The 22,752-nt window shown below is 36.7% G+C and overlaps 1 protein-coding gene across 1 annotated transcript in view; it reads left to right on the top strand.

Moving 5' to 3' along the window:
* Positions 1–22,752, top strand: part of ddx27 (DEAD (Asp-Glu-Ala-Asp) box polypeptide 27) — a 71,226-nt gene that overhangs the window by 6,122 nt on the left and 42,352 nt on the right. Inside the window, exons 2-6 of the mRNA XM_039734910.1 lie at positions 990–1,136; positions 2,131–2,190; positions 5,897–6,098; positions 8,705–8,748; positions 9,409–9,495. Of these exons, the coding sequence (XP_039590844.1) occupies positions 990–1,136; positions 2,131–2,190; positions 5,897–6,098; positions 8,705–8,748; positions 9,409–9,495 (540 nt within the window). The remainder of the gene's footprint in view (positions 1–989; positions 1,137–2,130; positions 2,191–5,896; positions 6,099–8,704; positions 8,749–9,408; positions 9,496–22,752) is intronic.

Here is a 22,752-nt window from a genome sequence, read left to right as displayed (position 1 = left end):
CATTCAGAGGTCTAAGCTTATAACAAGTTTTAATTTCACAAATACGTTTATCGTGTGGTGATTGGTTATGTGCAGAATGAAAAAGGATAGGAACTGAGGGTTTAGTACGTCAGATAGAGACATGAGTCTAAAAGTAAGAAAAAAAGTTTGTTCAATTGAAAAAGTGTTTTCTAAAGCTGAACGCTCTGAGGTTGAGCGTTATGCTAGGCTGTTCAATACTGCTTCTTTAGAAGAGTTTGACCCACGACCAGCTGTGGAATTCTGGCTGTCACCTGGCAACAGGCATATCACTCATAAAAAACCCGAAAAGCCATCAGCATCCACTTCTGCAGGACCATCAGTCCAGGAACCATGCAGTTCAGCTCAAGCAGAAATGAACAGCATTCAGCCTATGCTGTCTGAGATGGTAAAGATTCTTGGGGGAGAAGATGTTGCAAGACAAAAGCTGAAGAACATGACAGAAAATGAATCAGGACAGTGTTCTGTTATTTAACTATAATATATGAAAAAAAACTAGTGTAGCTATAATGAAGGCATTGTTAGCCAGTTAAAATAAGGGAATCTTTTTATATAATGTTCTAGAGCAAGGTGGCAAAATACTACTCCCTGAAAGAACTTTTTTCAGTTTTAAAATGGAAGGCAGTTTTGGTATCAATAAAAGAGATCAGATAAACTATTTTTCACTTTTGTTATTTGTTTATGGGCAAGTGAATTTAACTGGCGGACAAGTGGATTTTCTAAGTTTACTTGTCTGTGGACAAGTAGAAACAAATTTGATTTCCACACCCCTGTGGAAATAGTTACAATGACACAATAGGTGAGAAAAGGTGAACTTCCTTCGTAAAACACAAGAAAAACAAAACACAAAACTACATGAAAAATTTACAGCTGAATCTGTAATATATGTAAATAAGCTTTGTCAAAATTAATATTTTAAGATGATACTGTTACATTTTGTATTTCCTAATTAATATGGTTTTGATTCTTAGGAGCAGCCCATTGTTCTTGGCAAGAAAAGGAAGCAGATGATGGGACGTAGCTCAGAGTTCAATCCAACATTTGAATTTGGGGAGCGCGATGGGCTGTATAGTGAAGACTGGGCTATGGCAGATGTGCTGGCACAGATAAAAAAGAGGGTGAGTGACTTGGAATTAAGTTGTCATTGCTCACTGAAAATTAATGGTTAGGGTAATGATTTTGTTTTTTTTTTTTTTGTTTTTTTTTTTTAGAAACATTTACAATTTTAATAGGATTTTTTTTTCAATGTTTCTGTTCTGTCTTTTTAGGGGTTGTTGTTACTTTGTTTTTAGGTGTTTTTTATCTTTTAGACTTCTTATTGCATTGTGATATAATGGTTGAGAATATTGTATTTTTCAGTTTGTTAATGGTTTTCTTCCATATATTTTTTTTCCATTAAATTATACAATTATCATTCACACCATGTTTTTTGGCCTAAGGTGAACTTTTGATTGTTTCATTTGTAACACTTCTTTTTTCTGCTCCCTTTGCTACAGTCCTGATTGTTTTATTTATTTCCTTTATTATACTGTGCACTGATACATCTTGAACACGGACTACTGATTGCTATTTCAGTTTTCATGATAGAAAGAAATTTGTTAATCTAATCACCAGTGTCCTTCTGATTCCTTTTTATAGAGTTAAATTTGTTGTATTCTCTGAACATGTACTGAGTTTGATTCATTTGTAGTGTTGGGATGTGTGAGGTTTGTACATGCATTTTTCAAATATTCAGTCCTTTTCAGAGATTTAAATGCATTTAGTTAGATTTATGTAATGTGTAACCTATTGTGTCCCACTTTGAAAAGTAGGCAAATGTAAACAACTACAGTATATGTTAACTTCACTAACATTTTTTAAAACTAAGAAGTGAAACTTTATTTATTAAAAACTTTTTTTATTTTTTTAATATGTTGTGAGAGATAAAAGCAGTATTGCAGTTTTACAGCTGAACAGTGTGAGATAAACAGTAGATTGTATTTTATAGATCAATTAATGTTTGTGTAAAAGTGGGTTAGAAGTAAAACCCAAAGTCTATAACATTTGCAAGTTTGTTTTTTTCTGTGGGAAAAATATTAAATTTAGGTATTGTGACTTGTCATTTCTTTACAGAAGGCACCCACAACCCTTGATGAAAAAATAGAGCAAGTCAGAAAAAAACGCAAAAATGAGGTGAGTTAACCTTATTTCTGTATAGCATAGGTTCTTAATTCTCCTGTAATTCATACTGGTCTGGTTGTTTTAGTTTCATCTCCCGTGTTTGCAAAAAATTTCATTGAACATTTAAAATATTCAAATCGTAGTCAGGATTTTCAGTAATAAGATTATACAAATCATAAGTTACAGCCTTTAGATATATATTTTTCTCCTGTGTCATTTGCCTTCCTTAAATGTATTGACACGTTCATGTAAAGTTATACAGTGGTCCCTCGCTATATCACGCTTCGACTTTCACAGCTTCACTCTATCGCGATTTTTTTCTCATACATGCTTATGTCACTACGCATGCGCTTTCTGAGAACTTTTATCTAAGCCCCACAATGGCTCCTAAATGTGCTTCTTTTAATAAGCCTTCTGATAATAAAACTAAGTGCCGGAGGAAGATGCTTACTATCCAGGAGAAGGTGGAACTCTTGGATATGATCAAAGATGGCAATACCCTACAGAAGCCTCCTCATGCATATGAAAAGACCGCGCCAGCAACTGCCTATCAAGATGTTCTTCAGCCGCGCACCCAGACACCCACTGCCTACTCCTAGTACTCCTTCAGCGGAAGAAGACAACGACGCACCTGCTGAAGATACTGCACCACCTGAAGACTCTCCTACTGAGGTCGTGCATTCATAGGTTAATGGTTGTGTGTAACTGTGTGTGTGTAATTAAATGTACAGTACAATAATCTACTATATAAAAGCAGTCGGGATTGTCCTTCCATCCCGTGAGTGCAAAGTGTAGCGGTATTCCGTTTATCACAGACTTACTACTTGCAGCTTGAGGTTCTGGTGCTCCCATCGTTCCCTTTCTTTTGTGCGCGATGCGCTGGAAAAATAGACAAAGTTATGTCTCTGGAAATAATTAATATTGATGGAGTACAAATGCCTCACCGCGTAGTAAATATCAGGGGAGATGGTGCTTGCTTATTCTCATCTATATCTTATTTAGTGCATGAAGCTCCGTCTTTAGTGGTATAGATTCGGGCTGACATTGTACAACTTTGGACAGGCACTCGAGGGGATAAAAAACGTAGGTTTTCGGGAGATGTTATGAATGGGCACTTTGATGTTCTCATTCCCTACACTTACATGCCTGATGTACACATGGAGCGCACACAAATTGAGGATAAAATTCGGTTGCCTTAAAAGGTGGGTGAGCCTAGTAATAATATGATATTTGTAATGTCTAATATGTCTTATTTTGTCTAATATATTGGGTAATACGAGTGTATTGGTGACTAAAGGGTGTTATTTCATGTCTAGAGGGCTCTAATAATGTTAAAAAACACATTTAGAAGGTCGTAAACAGGTTTTCTATACTTTTAACTGCAAAGATCTTTGATTTATAAATAAAGAATCCTACTTTGTGAAAATTCATTTATCACTGTAGAGTCTGGAACGGATTAACCGTGATAAACGTGGGTTCACTGTACACATTTTAATGTTACACAGGAGTTGATGACCTATGCTTTAAAGTGTGGTCAAAAATGTCAGTTTCTCGTATATCATTATTTTAAGTCTACAGGAAAATTCATACTCCTCAGTTTAAACTGATTTTCATTTTAGAGCAATTTTTAGTTTCTTGACCTCCTTATCAGTAGACACGAACGTCTAATGTTAAACAAACTGTGTAACTGTTAAAACAGTGCAAAAAGCGTTAGTCCCGAGAGTTACTCGGGCAACTGTGTAGACATATCTTGTGTAAGCGTTAGAACTGACGATTACTTGGGCTGTAAAAGTGCCAATAGTTAGTGCCAAGCGTGGCTCAGGAAACAATATAGATGTGTCTTGCATACGCGACCGGCCCGATTGTTACCCAGGCAACGGTGCAGACATTTCATCTCTTAGCCTCATAATGGCATCTTTCAGCAATGTTGCAGGCTTTTGACAGTGATATGAGCAGTGATGACTCGGTGAAATTGAAATGGACAGTTAAATCAAAAGAGACTCTTATAAATCCAAAAGTAACAATTGTGTCAGTCGCACATGTGCATTGTGCTATTGAAAATCTGATTAGTCTAGAAAGAAACTCGACAAGTAATTACGCCACTATTGTCCCAACTGTGACATTGGATTGTGTATTTCACCATGTTTCAAGATATACCACACAAACGACACATTTTGACAGTATATATGGTATTAGTATTATATTTATGAATATGATTATTGTTTGTATTATTACAAATTGCGTTCAGCCCTCACACAACCCAACCCCCTTCAAAACGCTAGCGGCAGAGACACGAAGTGGCAAAAGGACAGCTGCTGTACAGCCTTTTAAATGATTGACACAAAGTGCAACAAGCAGAACACACAGCTGGCCAGCAGCAGCAGCAAGACAGCAGCTGAACCGATCACATCTCTTTAGCGTGCGTTTAGGGACCCCTTCACAATGCGAGCAGTGTTAAGTCCTGCGAGAAAGAGATTTAACCACACCCGGGGCAGGAAATAATGTAAAAATGAAAATAATGCATATGTAACAATTCCCATGAAAATAGCAATCTCTTTAAATTGTTTATCCAGTAAACCAAAGCTGGGGGTGGGCAAGCGAAGTGAGCAGGGGGCAGAGACCCCTAATAGTAGTAATAATAATAATAATAAATCTGCGATTTAGTGGGGGTGCGATAGCTGAACTGCGATATAGCGGGGGATCACTGTAATCTCTGTTAAAAGCTGCTAGTGTACTTTTACTGCAACTACATAGAGAGTGTGCTGACATACTGTATCACAGTGTGGAAGAGAAGCTGCACTGCAGCAGACAGGATGGGGCTTCAGCATGCCATCAGTGCAGCTCAGAAGATTGGTGGCTGCTCCCTGCCCTCCCTACAAGACTTGTATACTTCCTGCTGACTTGGTAGAGCAAAAATATTTTGAAGAACCCCTTGCATCCTGGTTTTCACCTGTTTAACCTGTTGCCCTCTGGTAGGTGCTACAGGTCCATGAAATCAAAGATGAACAGACTCAGGAACAGCTTCTTTTCCTGAGCTATAACATTAAATCTCAATATGCACTGAGCATGTCTCTCTGTGTCTGTGTGCCTCTCTTTTATTTTTTTCCCTCCTTTTTTCTTTGTCTTCACCACCTATCTCCATGTGTAGTTCTTTTATAGTTACTGTGTAAGTGATTGTTTCTGAAGGGGTAGTTACTGTGTAATTTCATTTTGCATGGCATAATGACAGTAAAGGATTCAAATTCAGATACGTTTTTTGGCCAAGATTTTAATATTGTCACTGAAACCTGAAAATTTTTCCAATTAGCTATTGGTTTACTTGCTGAATTGTTTACAATTTTCCATTTAACTTTTACCACTGAAATATTTCATACCGATTATAAAATTTCCTGAATAATGGCAAGTTTACTATCAGAGTATCTCTTCCGACTCTAAACTAACATTTAGCAAAATTTGTATTTAGGCAACATTTGTTTATATTAGCTGGTTTTTGTTTCTGTTTATCAAGGCAAAGATGAATGTATTGATTATTTAAAAATTATTTAATACATATCTTATTGTTTTATCGTCAGATATAACTGATACTGTTTTTGGAGAAGTTAAATGTGGAAATTGTAAAATGTTAGTTGATGTGATGCTACAGTGTAAAATTTGTATAAATAACGTACAATCTAAACGTCGCAGATGAGAGCTAAAAGTTTCAGTCCTTTGTACATAGGAGAAGGAGACCAAAAAGGGAAAGCAGACAGTGGATGTAGAGGTAAAAGAAGAGGAAGAAGACAGTGTAGAAGAAGATGATGGTCAAGGTAAAGACAGTGATGAAAACGAAAATGAGGAGGAGGAGGATGAAGAAGAAGAAGAAGAAAGTGATGAAGAGGATGAATTTTCTTCTGAAGAAGAAGCAGTCCTAACCAAAGCAGGTACCATTTTGCATGTACAGATTGGAATGGTTTATTAAAAAAACCTATTCATGTTCATCCAAAGCTTCAAACAACTTAATACCAAATGGGAAAACATGCTAGAAGTTAGTTGTATTTTTGGACAATACTTAAAATGATGGCCTTTGACTGTTTGGTCATGTATTTCACATTGAAGTAGTAGTAAAACTATTGTGTCCCTTTAATTGCATTTAAGCCATTTATTAAAAGGGAGAAAGTATTACAAGGGCAAGAAAGACTATGGTACAATTTGACTGTGACATGCATAATTATCAGCAACTAAGTTTTTTTTATTTATTTAGAATTGCACTAGAACTGGAGCGTTCCATCTAGCATACTGATACAGTGAAATACCCCCCACCCCTGTTGCAGCCTTGGGTCTTAATATAGGTTAACTTTCATGTATTTGAATGTTGTAATTTTTTTTTTTGGTTTTCTAGTTATTTAGTCAATGATAGGTTGGATTTCACTTACTCATTTTTGATTACCCAAGCACTTGGTTTTGTACAAAGTTTATCTTATTAGATCCACTCTCCTGTAGTACTGTACTGTCTCCTGTTACATGACTGAAGCACTGAGGCTTAGAAACTAACACAGGGTGCACATAGAGTAGATTTTGTGAAGAAGGAGGCTGGTACCTTTATCAAAACACAGACATGTAAGTGCATTTTCAAGGTAAAAGTACAACTCCCAGAGATAAGAATGTCAGTACTCTTTAGTGTTAGATGGTTCACTAAGTAAATAGCAAAAATTATGTACGAGTAGGCAGCACTAGATTCATCAAAGTAAAGATCACTTATTACTTCTTTGTATAGTCGTGGCCAAAAGTTTTGAGAATAACACAAATATTGCTTTTCACAAAGTTTGCTGCTACAGTGTTTTAGATCTTTTTGTGTAATTACAAACATTTCATAAGTTTCAAAGGCTTTTATTGACAATTACATTAAATTTGTGCAAACAGCCAATATTTGCAGTGTTGGCCCTTCTTTTTCAAAACCTCTGCAATTTGCCCTGGCATGCTGTCAGTCAACTTCTGAGCCAAATCTGATTGATGGCAGCCCATTCTTGCATAATCAATGCTTAGAGTTTGTCAGAACTTGTGGGTTGTTGATTGTCCACCCACCTCTTGAGGATTGACCACAAGTTCTCAACAGGAAGCGAGGTGGGTGCGTACAAAGTGCAGGAGCATCTAAGAAGATACATGTTTGTCGCGGATGCGAATTGCTGTATGAAGTGTGTAAAACAGTTTGCTATGGTGCACGTGGTCGTGCGCCGTAACCGAAAACTCGTTTTTTAAAGACTTCTCACTTCATTGTGTTTTAACCTCAGTTGTGAAGGAATGTTTTAAGGATCCCATGGGATACCCCTCGCAAACCGTTTTACACGCTGCTTATGGCGCGGAACGGGAGGAGAGGAGAAGGACGTCCATTCCGCTCCCTCCGTCATGCTAGTGTGCTGATTTCTCGTTCAGTATGCACTGCCTGCTCATGTGCCCACCTCCAACTCGTCACTCTCGTCTTTGCACAGTCCAGATGCACCTGTGACTGACGTAGACTTTTCATTGCTCTTTGCGGTTTTGGCTGCCTTTCTATATGTAATCCACCAAGACACCCGACCACGGTAGTAGCGAGGTGGGAGGGGGGTGTGTACAAAATGCAGGAGCATCTAAGAAGACACATGTTTGTCGCGGAAGCGAATTGCTGTATGTAGCGTGTAAAACAGTTTGCTATTGTGCATGCGGTCGTGCGTCGTAACCGAAAACCCGGTTTTTAAAGACTGCTTCCTTCATTGTGTTTTAACCTCGGTTGTAAAGGAATGTTTTAAGGATCCCATGGGATACCCCTCGCAAACCGTTCTACACGCTACATATGGCGATTCACCTCCGCGAGAAACATGCCTCTATGAACAGTTAGCGTGGGTCAGAAGTGCATGTTGCCTCTACGACAGACGAATATAAATGACGCCGTTTTTTCTGTGCTCTGCAAGTTGTATCCAATAGTCTTGGAGTTGGTGGGCGTGGCTCCATCCTGCGTGCGCCATAGGTGGCTCACTTGTCGGCGGCTTAGTGAATCCACGCCCCTTCCGGCGTGCTTTCCATGGGTGTCTTGCCTTAGTGAATTATATATATATATATATATAGATAGTGGAGCAGAAAAGTGTCCCCAGGAACCAAATATGCAAAGATGATGTGACATGTTTGTAGGTCCTGACCAGAACTGAGAAAACCGTTAAGGTCACAACTGAGTACTGCATCACAAAGAGGAAGATGAAACAAAAAAAAATAATCATGAAAATTTAGTCTGTAAATATAGAACACTTTGATACATGAGTAGCATGAGTCATCTTGTTGATCATTTAATTCTGACAGAAAAAATAGCATTTTGGTAACTAAAGAGAGATGCACTACAATTTTTAGTTGGTCTCTTGTTTCTTTTTCCCCAGGGTTGTTTTCTTGTATTTTTCCATCATTTTCACAGTACATTAAAATCATGCAAATGATAAAGAAAGCTACAGAAGCTACTTTTGTACTCTATCATGTTATTATTAAAGCATGTAATAAAACCTTTTTTTATTAATCATTTTCACAGACACGTTAAAAGTCAAGGATAGGAAGAGAAAGAAGCCTGTAGAGGTGAGTCTCCAAGTTAACAGAGTATGTGATACTAGTGTACTATCATGAAACGCAGAAATAATTTGATCATCAAGTAATCTTTATGTCCGCTTTTTTGAATGAGTGAGACCAAGGCTTGAAGGGGACCTTCACTTTTATTTTTCATCACATAATAATTGCCTTCACATGTGTGGCCCATATCTTTGGTTGAGTGTTCTTTAATAGATTTCTGAAGAGCCAAAGAGAAGCTGCACCAGCTTCTTTGTTTATATTTTTCTCTCAACAGTTTACACAGTGTGTTGACGGCATTGGCTTATATCTCTACAAGATGCTTAACCTGTTCTCGAATTACTCTGAAACTACACTGATAATGTAGGAACAGTGTCTTACTTTTATAGCATTCCTTTTCATTCTTGGTGACATGTATCTTTCAGCTTTTCAACATTTTGCTTTGTTCTAGAATATAGTGTTACAGTACATATGTTTACTATTAAGTAGTCTGATTAATTTTTTTTTGTCTGGTAGATCTTGAAAGGTAATTTAAAGAAAGCATCCTTGCATTGTTAAAATATTTTTCTCATCAAATTATACAATAGTGACAAATAAATAGATATAGTAATGTGGTACACTGGTGAATATATGTCTGAATTTTTATTCTATTGTATTTTTATTTTTCTTCAGGAACCACAAACATTTTATGAAGATGCATCTCACTATGATGACAGTTTGACTTTCCAGGATATGAACTTGTCTCGTCCCTTATTAAAGGTAAAGCTTGTTTCTTCTCTTTTTAGGGAAATATTTTGAATTCAGCGGGAGCAAAATAGTATTTCTTCATGTTTTCTAATTTAAAGAGAAAAAATATAAAGGCTTAATAATAAGAAACTTGGAATTGATAAAAACTATTCCAACTTGGTGATTATGTGATTATTCTTGACCACAGACTGACACAAGTTACTAATGCGTTTTCATGCCACAAACATCATTGCGACATGAGTCTCTTGGTAGCTTCTATTTACTGTTCCTCATTAGCAGCCTTTTTCTATTGTATGTGTTTGTAAAGCCCTTGCATCCAAGGCCCAATTAAAGTAAAAAAAAAAAAAAAGTAATAATAATAAATGGTCATTGCTTCAAGAAAACTATCTGAGAAAAAAACAGTTTCATACTTGCTTTTCTGTTTACCCTTAACTTTTATGAAGTAATGGTAATAGAGCCACAAGGTAAAGAAATCCACTATGCATGGAAAAGTTTTATGCTGAATGCATTTGTAACATGTCCTCAAATTTTTGGTAGTATGTCATACAAAGTAAAAATCCTACCCACCAACTTATGCATTAGCCATCAATGTAAGAAGGCCAGAGTATTAGAAAGATTTATATGAAAACAAGCCATTCAACCCAACAAAGCTCGCCTGTCCTATCCACTTGATTCCTCCATAATAGCATCAAGGCGAGTTTTTTTTGGGAAGGTCCCTAAAATCCTACACTGTACCACACTACTCTGTAACTTATTTCACGTTTCACTCGCTGTGTGATGAAAAATTTTCTAATGTTTATATTCTTGTTGATCTAATATTAAAGTAATAGTCTTGATTAATTTCTTTCATAATTTTGAACATTTCTATCATGCCCCTTCCTAATCTCATTTTGCTTTAATTGAAAAGGGTCAGCTGTTTTTAATATTTCCTCATAACTCATCCTCAGCAATCCTAGAATCATCCTAATAGCAATTCTTGGACTTTTTCCAGCCCTGCTATGTTCTTTTTGTAGCCTTGAGACCAAAACTACATACAATATTCTGTTTCATATGAGGCCTCAGCAGTGTATATTTAAGCTTGTACATAACCTCCTTGGACATGTATTCTATCTGCTGTGCTATATAACTTAACATTCTTTTAGCCTTCATAATGGCTTCTGGACACTGTCTGGAAGTTCATTGTGTTAAGTCCACTAAGACTCCTATGTCCTTCTCATAAGCTGTACTTTTGACTTTCAGCCCCCCCATTGTGTATTCAAATCTAACATTTTTACTTCCTACATGTCATACGTTAATTAAATATCATCTGGCACAAATCTACCCAAGCTTGTGTACTGTCCAAGTCCCTATTTAATGATTCAGCTGATTCTAGATTATCTGCCAATCCTCCTATCATGGTATTATCTGCAGACTTAGCTGTTTGAATGGTTGAGTTGAGGCTGCTTAAATCTGTTGACTTGCACTTGATGAACCTCACTCACATTTGCCATGTATTACAACATATTGAAGTTCATATACCATATATAAACTATATAACATACGTTATATAGTTTAAACAGTTTGTACAGAGTTGTATCATGCATGTTTCTGCTGTTATCAGAAGCATGTACTTGTCAGTTGAAGCACAATTTGCAGTCAACACAAATACAAAATATAGAAATGTGTTGACAGGTTTCTAGACCAGAGCAGTCGATTACATTAAAGTGAAAGGAGCAAAGTTTGGCAAAGCTCAAAGAAGACATGTTTAGCAAGTGCTTGCCTGGTATCTGTGGTTGAGAGCGTTACCAACTTTGTGCAGCTGATCCAGTTAGAAAGTAATTTCATGTATATTAAACCCAACCCCCACTAAACCTTTAGTGTCTGCTGACAGCTTGTGCTTTTCATATTTTGTTTTCGGGTAGTTCTTCTGATATGTGAGGATCATTATGAAGCTCCCGTGAGCTGCTACTACTGTTAATAGTCTGAGATTTATTTTGTGCTGTTTCTCTATCAATGTGTGAAGCTGTCAAATTATCCAGATTCAATTCATACATTTAGGGGATGCATCGCATGTGTTAATGGTGTTTAATCAGCAGCCCTAATAAAAGGAGTAATTGTTGATTAATGTAAGAATGGGATTGTAAAAAATGCTACCTACCTTCGAAATCTGTTTTTTAAATTGAAATTGTTTAATTTTCTGCAGTTGTTATTTTAAAATACTGAATAAAAGTTTAATTGCTCTCAAAACATAAGGAGAAATTTGTGGTAAATGGAATAAGTATGGTTACTTTTTATAGCAATTATTCATACAAATAAAACAAATTCAGAAACAAAAATATTTTGAATTGTTTCAAATTTTGGTACATTGTGTTTGCAGTTTGTTTTGTGATCATTGTGTTTCCGTAAAGCAATAAACCAGTAGTCCGAGCTTGCATGAGCATTTAAATAAAATCAATTGACATATACAGTAACTAGGGACGTAACAATACCAGTGAAATTTCATGATACTCAATATCACTACAAAAACAGAAATACCATTCCACCGCTTTTTTATTAAAAACTACTCCATTATTACTAATATATTTACTACTTTTGGCCGACACCTTTATCCAAGGTGACTTACAACATTTGTGACACAATTGGTTACATTTATTTTGACACACTGTTCCTCCTTTATCTTTGACTCAGCTGTCGGAAGGATTCTTCTCTTGCATATGCCTTACCTGAAGGCTGAGGAGTGTAGTTGGAACACACACGTGTCCTTAAATATGGTGAACACCACAGCAGTTGAACATTATTAGGCTCATAAGTGTACCTGGTACCAGTGCACCTTGGGCTGAAGGTCAATGGTAGACTTTATAGTTGTGTTATTTGACCTGAGAACATATATTTTGGTCACATGTTAATTGCTAACTTCTCTTGTAATGGTGGAGAAACAAATGGGAGTTTTGTAAGCATTCATAGTGGTTATAAAGTTAATTTTTACAACTTTACATGATTGAAGTGTTCAAAGATTATGAAAGGAATTACTACAGTGGATTGAGACTGTTATTTTAAAATGAGTTCAACAAAAACATGGAAACAGTTGGAACCTTGTTATGGTTAAATTTCCCACAAACGTTGTGGTTTTCTGTATGAAGTAAAATTCCCTAGCTACAGTGCCTTCCACTAATATTTCCACCCATAGTAAACAGAAACAAAATTGGCTTTGAAAATAATCTTTTTCTGTCCTCTTGATTGTTCATTCAAACTATTGTCACAATTATTGGCACCCCAATATTACTTTCTGCAGTTCTCCTTTGTCAAATTATAGGATATTCTATGAGGAGGCAACAAAAGGATACGATCAAAGTGGAGGTTATGATATTATTTATCTGGACTTTCAGAAAGCATTTGATAAGGTGCCACATGAGAGGTTGGGCATCAAGTTAAAAGAAGTGGGAGTTCAGGGTGATGTATTTAGATGGGTGCAGAATTGGCTCAAACACAGGAAGCAGAGGGTGATGGTGCGAGGAACCTCATCAGAACTGGCCGATGTTAAGAGTGGTGTTCCACAGGGATCAGTGCTAGGGCCGCTGCTATTTTTAATATATATAAATGATTTAGATAGGAATATAAGTAACAAGCTGGTTAAGTTTGCAGATGATACCAAGCTAGGTGGATCTATACTAATAAAAGGCAAAGCCCTCACTCATTCACTCACTCACTCACTCACTCATCACTAATTCTCCAACTTCCCGTGTAGGTAGAAGGCTGAAATTTGGCAGGCTCATTCCTTACAGCTTACTTACAAAAGTTGGACAGGTTTCATTTCGAAATTCTACGCCTAATGGTCATAACTGGAAGGTATTTTTCTCCATTAACTGTAATGGAGTAGAGCTGCAAAGACGTAGGGGGCGGAGTTTCGTGTGACATCATCACGCCTCCCACGTAATCAGGTGAACTGACTGTCAACGCAGTACGTAGAAAACCAGGAAGACCTACAAAAAGCGCTTAAGAAAACATGCATTATATAATTGAGAAGGCAGCGAAACAATAAGAAGCGAGCGAGTGGCATATACTACCATATTCATGAGTGCTGCTACCTCGGAAAGAAAGCAAGGTGTAAACCTAAACTTTAAATTAAGTTCATAGACAGGCTACTGCTGGCGTTTCACATGCCCACAGGTAATGCGGGATACAAGTTTAATGAGAGGACGCAGGATATAAACGAGAGTTTTGATCACTTTGTAACTAAGTTAAAATTGTAGGTGAAGGGGTGTGCTTATGCAAATTCCAGAGACTGTGTTTGTGGGGATTGACAGTTAAGGGTGGGGAGTCACGTCATCATCTCCCCTCCCATTTACCTCAAGTTAATACACACGCTGTCTCTAGAGTTTCAACACACTGAATCCTCCAGGCACTACTTACAAAAGGTCACATTGACAAGCGTGTTACGCTATTTTTAAAATCTTTCCTTTTCTTAGCACAAGCACAGCTGAGAAGCTTCGATGCATGTGCTCCATAACGCTGAAAAATAATGCATTTAATCACACTTTGCATTACAAGCAAAGGGGAGCTTTTGTCAATGCATGATTTCCTGGTACACCGATTACATTGATCAGCGCATCCCGATTCATTTTACCCTCGCACCACCTTAGTTTGAGAAGAAGTATGAAAAAATATGAGGTTAACACAGAAAAACAGATCACCAATTCAAGCTTTATGAATAATCGATTCGCCATCAATAATTGTTTTGGTAAAGCCATCCTCCTTCCATTTTATAATTTTTCCGCCACTAGCCATGATTAAATGAACGGTAAAAAGTAAAGAGCGCGAGGGTGACTTATTTAGGCAGGAATATATATGATAGCAACACTCATGACAATGTCAATCATGTTACATTATTATTAAAATGTTTCCTTTTCTTTTCATTACTTCTTTAACACACTACTTCTCGCTAGGCGCTGGTATTTTGCTATATATATAATATATGAATGACCTCCAAAGAGCTGAGACTTTTGATATCATGAACGTGTCTGCAAAACTGTGGTCTCCTGCCCAGCAAAGTCGAGCAGCCAGCGCCAGCATAGCTGTGCCAGCCTTTGAGACGCTGACTGCGCTTCTGCCTTAAGTCAAAGTGAGCACTTTTAATTTTTTTCATCCGCCCCTGAGCTATAGCCCAGACAAGTGCAAACACGGGACCCCTTTTCTACACCACGGCAAAATAATATTAAGGCGATTCACACTTTCTTTTGCACGATACGATTATCAGGTCCTCAGCTCGGATTATGAACACACGCATACGAGTGGAGGACTCACAGTGCCATCACAGCCGATTAATGGCGGGACGTCTCACCAGTCTACACAAGACCCACGCGACTGTCGCCAAAAGGCGATCATAACGCCAGCGAACACATCTCTCTATACTATATAAAAGAAAAGGCAACTTTCCTTTCTTTACACCTTTTTCCTTTTATCCCAAACCAAAGCCTTTTCTCTTAACACGGCAGAGGACACAAAAATAATTTTCTTTAATTGCGGTAAGGCACATTACCAGAGGCACAAATTTGAACGCTCACATAGAAAATGTAATTTCTATACCACAGCCGTCGTGTAGCCTTTCAAAAGGGATCTACTACCGAGAGATGATCCATATACATTTTAGCTGCTGTTAGTTACTTACCTGTTTTGTTACACAGTCTTTAAAATGTAGTTTACCCGCAACCACTCCAGTAGTGCTCAATGTACCTGTACTTCTTAAAACGTTAATGTTTTACTGTTTAATAACTTATAGACTATATTTCATTATTTTTCCCTTGCACTCAGTGACCAAAGCTATACACACACATATAGACACATACAAACATACACACAAGTATATGTATATATACATATATATATACACACACACACCCCTATCTAGATTATATATATATATAATATATATATATATATATATATATATATACACACACACACACATATATACATACATACACACATATATATAATTTGTGTGTGTAGATATGTATATAGATATGAAGATATGTATGTGTATATATATATGTATATATATATATGTATGTATGTGTGTGTGTGTGTGTGTGTGTATATATATACATATATATATATATATATATATATATATATTTATATATATATATATATATATATGACAGCAGCAATCAAGCTGTGAGAAAACAGTAAAAGGAGGCGCGTCAGACGTCGTGGTACATTTTCTGATGCAGCTACGAAAAAACTTTGTGACGCTGCCGCCAAATACACAAAACAATTACTTTGACAATCATGTTATATTATTTTTAAAATGTTTCCTTTTCTTTTCATAACTTCTTTAACACATGACATCGCATAAGCTGGTATTTTGCTATATATATATATATATATATATATCACAGCGACACTCATAACAGTGACAAAACAATTACATTGACAATCATGTTACGTTATTTTCAAAATGTTTCCTTTTCTTTCTCTTTCCTTCTTTAACACACTACTTCTCCGCTGCCAAGCGCGGGTATTTTGCTATAGATATAGATATAGATATAGATATATATATATATATATATATATAGATATATATAGATATATATATATATATATATATATATATATATATATATATATATAGATATGAGAACAACACTCATATCAATGACAAAACAATTACATTAACAATCATGTTACGTTATTTTTAAAATTTTTCCTTTTCTTTTCGACCTTCTTTAAAACACTACTTCTCCGCTGCGAAGCGCGGGTATTCTGCTAGTTAGCAGATAATTTGGAATCCGTTATATCATTACAGAAGGACTTGGATAGCATACAGGCTTGGGCAGATTTGTGGCAGATGAAATTTAATGTCAGTAAATGTAAAGTATTACACATAGGAAGTAAAAATATTAGGTTTGAATACACAATGGGTGGTCGGAAAATCGAGAGTACACCTTATGAGAAGGATTTAGGAGTCATAGTGGATTCCAAGCCATCAACTTCCCAACAGTGTTCAGAAGCCATTAAGAAGGCTAACAGAATGTTAGGTTATATAGCACGATCTGTGGAGTACAAGTCCAAGGAGGTTATGCTCAACCTTTATAATGCACTGGTGAGACCTCATCTTGAGTACTGTGTGCAGTTTTGGTCTCCAGGCTACAAAAAGGACATGGCAGCACTAGAAAAGGTCCAGAGAAGAGCGACTAGGCTGATTCCAGGTCTACAGGGGTTGAATTAGGAGGAAAGATTAAAAGAGCTGAGCCTTTACAGTTTAAGCAAAAGAAGATTAAGAGGTGACATGATTGAAGTGTTTAAAATTATGAAGTGAATTAGTACAGTGGATCGAGACTTGTATTTTAAAATGAGCTCATCAAGAACACGGGGACACAGTTGGAAACTTGTTAAGGGTAAATTTCGCACAAACATTAGGAAGTTTTTCTTTACACAAAGAACGATAGACACTTGGAATAAGCTGCCAAGTAGTGTGGTAGACAGTAAGACGTTAGGGACTTTCAAAACTCGACTTGATGTTTTCTTGGAGGAAACAAGTGGATAGGACTGGCGAGCTTTATTGGGCTGAATGGCCTGTTCTCGTCTAGAGTGTTCTAATATAACTTAAAGCTGTTAAAAATGTTTAATGAGGTTGGAGAACAGGGCATCTAAGACCATTCCTCCATACAGAACCTCTCTAGATCGTTCAGATTTTGGACTGTCCTCTTCAGCTTATTCCACAAAGTTTTCAATAGGGGTTTATTGGTCAGGTCACTGCAGTAGCTATGGTAAAACGATTATTTGAGTTTCACTTTTGAAGGTTTAAGTCTTCCCAGTTTAAGCTTCCTGGCAGTGGCAGTCAGGTTTTGATTTAATATCTGCTGATACTTGATGAAGTCTAGGTTACCATATATCTCAAAATGTTGTCCAGGGCCTTTGCTAGAAAAAGAACCCTGCAACATCAAAGATCCACCATCATATTTCACAGTGTGGATTTCATATTTTTCTCATTACTTTACACTAAACCCAACTCTGCTGTTTGTTGCTAAAAAAAGCTCTATTTTTGTCTTTCTGGACTGTAGAATTCAGTTCAGTTTATAGTTCCAGCAAAAGTGGGAAAACTGTAGGTTCTGAAGTTTGATGCCCGCAGATAGTGCTGGGCGATATGGAAAAATCATATATCACAATATGGATTATTTTATATCACAATAACGATATATATCACGATATACCACCCACAATAAAGTACGTTTTCAGTTATTCTCTGAAAAGTTTGACAAAAATATCATTGCATACTTTTTTTTGCAACTTTATTTTGAAGTGACATTTAACTGAACTGTCACAAATGAGTAAAATACATTTTAGTTTAGCAATATAAATGTGTCAACTGACAACAGATGTGGTGGAGGTAGAGCTACAGTAGCCTTCACATTTTTTTTATGCACATCATAGTTATTTAAATAGTATTATCAAAATAAACTTTATTTAAAAAAAAAAAAAAATTAAAGTGCACAACCATTTCAAGTTTCTGAGCAGAAAAGCACTCAATTATAAAAAATAAACACAAAACGTTTTTCAACCTTGTAGTGCAAAGTTTGCAAACCAAAATAAAGTATCAAAAGTAAATATCAGAGTTGAACATAACACTGTTTAAGGCATTAGCCATGAATAAAAGTGCAAATATAAAAGGCTACTTTGTAAAATTAGATAAAATGACTCTGTCAAATTTATAGATAGATAAATACTTTATTAGGGGGTCTTTCTCGGAATTACTACAGTAAAAATGACAGAACAGTAAACTGAAAGTACCTCATACAAATTACTGCATGAGTAACGCACCTTGGGCTATCATGGCTCCCATGTGGTCATCTGGAAAGTACGCAGTCTGTAAACACCGAGCACAGAGGATCCAGTCTTTGCTGATGTAATGGATGGTTACGCTCATGTAGGGCTGCGTAGCTCTGCTCGTCCACAGGTCAGTTGTCAAGGCATAATGGACCACACTGCGAACATCCTTCTCTACTTGGGCCCGGCATGCGTTATATAAGTGAGGCAACTCGACTTTACTGAAGTGCTTACGACTGGGCATAACGCACTCGGTCAAGGACTTTGACGAGGTCTCGAAGCTACCCTTCTCAACTGCATACACGGGGGTCATGCCTTTACAAATGTAATGCAAGATGGCACATGTGATTTCTTTATGGCGCTGGGACGTTTTTTCATACGTTGTGCTTTTATGAAAGACTCTTTAATTTTAGGCTGGCTATATTTTTTCTCGCCACTTGCCCGGGCTGTTTCACAACTTTCTTTACGTCGCATTTCATCGATTCTCCCGTTTTCTTTTTCGTGGACCTTCTTCAAGTGGTAAAAGAGGTTTGTTGTGTTAGCGTCGGGCGCGGAAACAGTCTTTTGGCAGAGTTTGCAATTGACTGTCTTCTGCTCCGTGTCAGAGCTCTTGAAGCCAAAATGCAACCAAATCACTGACATATACCTCACGTTTCGGTAAAAGTACTTCTTGGGCTGCTGCCTGCATAGCAGTTTCAGTTTGTTGCGACTCCGGGCATTCATCTTTAACCTCTTGCGTCTCCATCTTTAAGCACTCACGAGTTAACTAGCGTAAAGCATGTTGCAACAACGTAAAGCGTCTTGTCGCAAAACCACAAGATGGAGTTTCAAAGTTCATTTTTATTCTTGATTATCACTTATATAAAGGGTAGAGTATGCATTGCATAGCGACAAGACATTATCATACATTTGTCATAGCCTATTTAATGCACTATTTTATTTAGTAATTGATAAAATTAGGTTAGAAACGATGGAAGAGAAATAGGACGATAGAAAAGTGTCTATCGTCCCCACAATACATATCGTCATATCGCCCAGTACTACCCGCAGAGACTTTTTTAAGGCAGACCTCTTAATCAACTTGTGGTTATGTAGTGTTGCCTAATCATAGTTTTAAAGACTCCCCAAAAGCCAGCTAACATCTTTAATTCCCCAACCTGATTCTTGGTAGATTATTTCGTCATTTGAGCCATTCTTCTAACTCTGTGTGAGGTCAAGATATACACACATATTCTTCCAAGCTTATTTTTAACATCTTTAATTGCTTTAAACTCATTAATTATTGCACTGCTATTGGAAACTGTTATTTTCAACCATTTATCTATTTTCTTACTAGGGGGTTTTGCCCCCTGCTAGCTTCACTCCCCATCCCCCCCAGCCTGTGTTATGCGCCAGCCACTTTGCCACTCTTTACTACTCTGCTGTTCATGTGAAGAGGGGGCTGAACACACCCCACGGAGATACGGTCACTCTTCCAAAGCCCCCTCTTAAACGGTGATACAATGGGAAACAAATTTTTTTTTTTTTACCTCCTCTTTGCTCGATCGGCTCCTAGCTTGACGCTGCTGTCGTGCCGTGTGATCTACATCTCGCACGGTGCTTTCAAACATTTAAAAGCATGTAGAGCAGCTGTCCTTTTGTTTCGCTGCTTTGTCTCTTCTCCTCCAGACATCCTCTGCTCTTGTTGATTTTCTGTTCTTTTATTTGAGAGACGGAACTTTCCCCTCCGACTACACATGGAGCTCATTTCATTCCTGATAGAAACTTATGTGTGTTTGAATAACGTGTTTCTGTTTCTGAAGTCTCCTGTATATCTGTGCAACTCTGTCACCCAAGCGCGAAAGCGTTTCACTTTGACCAAACTTTTCACTTTCACGAAACAACAAATCTTTTAATTCTTGCGAATACGCCTCTTCACTGGGAAGAAACGCTACTTTTCACTGATGGCAACACAAATTAAATGATCTTCAAGTCTCCGACTTAAAGTTTAAATCCAAACAATATATTCAATGTCTTTTCGCTGTTCCGTTATTTCACCGAGTAATAATTTCTGTTTGTTTGCGCTAATTTAATATTTACTATCAATTTTTTGGGACTTTCGAATTTTAGTACTTTCATTATCTCAAACGTGCTCTGCACGTGTATCGCGCCAACAGTTTTGAATTCTTGACAACATTCTGCTTTGTCATCTACTCTTTGTCTTTTATTTCCGGCCCCGGGTGTGGTTAAATCTCAAAAACTTGACTTGATGTTATTTTGGAGGACTTAAATGGATAGGATTTGCAAGATTTGTTGGGGTTGGCTAAATGTCGTCCTCTCTTCTTATGTTCTAGCATTTTATCTGATGAAACAATGAAAGAAATATTTAATGTTTGGACGTTATGTGCTATTGTAGAAATGCTGCCTCACAATAAGAAGACCAGGGTTCATGTCCTGAGTCCTCACTGCATGAAGTTTGTATGCTCACCCCTTGTCTGTTTGGTTTCCTCCAGGTTCTCCAGTTTACTCCCAACATTCCTATCATATGTAGGTATGTGAATTGGAGACTTTAAATTGCCCCTAGTGGTGTGTGTTAGAGGGTGTATTCACCCTGTAATGGACTGGTGTCTCATCCAGGATTTGTTCCTGCCTTGAGCCCTATACTTGTAGGGATAGGCTCCAGTCCTTGGTAATCCTGCTCGAGATTAGCAGGCTTAGATCAATGACATGATATTATAATTGTTTAGAAGCTTAAGAATAGAGAAGTGCTTTTATTTCATAGTACATTCTTACATCTATTTGGATATTGGCATAGAAACGAGTATTATGTGATTTTAGAACTTGCTATATTTTGAGGGTATTATCTGATACCCCAGTAGCTAAGTTTTAATTAACACTGTAATATCGCCTTTAGTTCGGAGAGGGAAACAAATACCATTTTCTTTGTTGTCTAGTTGGAAAACCATTCATATTTGTGTAGGCACGTTCATAATCATTATTATTGAAACATTTTACTTGATTTTGTAAAGGCAAAGTTAGCCACAGGGAAATATTGAATCATTTATAATCCACTTAAGGTTAAAGTGAGTGTGTGAGTACACTGGAGCATAATTATTGATTAAAAATGTTGTAAAGTTATTGATTATTAAATTACTTAAATTTTGTTTGCATCAGTTGCCCCATTGCTTAGTGTTAAACATATACATGACATAACATTATGACTTCTGAAGTAAAAGTACAGCTTTCAGTTAAGGATGCTCTGTTTTTGTTTTATTTATTTATTTATTTATATTTTTTTTAAAGTCCAATACCGATCACCGATTTTATGTTACTGATTCGTCCAGTACCAGTTTATTTTACTTTGTCCTTTTAAAAAACTTTTTACACTAAGCTTCTGCATAACCCGGTGCATAGAAGCCTTATGTCGTATATTAAAGTGTTAACGTTGGTATTTTCATAATTAAATTATAGACCACAGGTGTTAACTGTTAATTTTTTTATTGAAAAAATGAAATTCTATAGGCTCATTGTTCAGTAGCCATACAAACACTAAAATAAATAAAATTTCCTTAAAATATGTACTAGTGTGTACATATATACCTATTTCAAACAAAGCGTAATTAAAAAAAAGTAGTTCTCACCATTTCTCTAAATAAACATATTTATATGTTCACCCAAATTAATTGATATTGGCAGTTAAACACTACTTAAATGTAAATATACATGCACCTATATTTTAATCATTTTTAATCATTTGTTGCACTACAGTTTTTTGGTTGTTTTTTTCCTTCAGTGTACCACAGCTAGACATTCCTTAGTTTAACTATAAATATGGATTGCCATTTTAATTATGTAGTACTTAGTCTTATCAAAACTTATACTGCATGACACTAAATAAGAATAAACACAGTACAGATTTTTAAAATGCTGCAAATTAATTAAATGTTCATAAGCTGTCTATCAAGAAGACACAAGGCTGGTATGCTTAACAGGTTTATATGTAAAAGACACATTTTGCTTTTAAGCTAACAAGCCTGTTGTTTACAAAGCAGCCATTTCAAAGTCTTCTTTTTACAATTAAAAATCTAAGATCCCTGTCTAAACTCAGACAAACATTGTCCGTTTTAATTAAAGGATATATTAATTTAGCTTTTATTGTCTAATTGTACAGGATGACTTCTCCAATTCCCTTTTTATTTATTACTCAACTTTCTTTCCCATCTTCTTCTTTTGGCTGCTCCTGTTAGGGGTCACCACAGCGGATCATCTTCTTCTACATCTTTCTGTCCTCTGCATCTTGTTTTGTTTCACCCTTCACCTGCATGTCCTCTCTCGCCACATCCATAAACCTTCACTTAGACCTACCTCTTTTCCTCTTCCCTGGCAGCTCTATCCTTAGCATTCTTCTCCCAATATACCCAGCATCCTTTGCACATGTTCAAACCAATGCAATCTTGCCTCTCTGACTTTGTCTCCTAACCGTCC

Source organism: Polypterus senegalus, chromosome 14 (assembly GCF_016835505.1).
Source record: "Polypterus senegalus isolate Bchr_013 chromosome 14, ASM1683550v1, whole genome shotgun sequence".
NCBI lineage: Eukaryota > Metazoa > Chordata > Cladistia > Polypteriformes > Polypteridae > Polypterus > Polypterus senegalus.
This window is presented reverse-complemented; position numbering and strand designations above follow the sequence as displayed.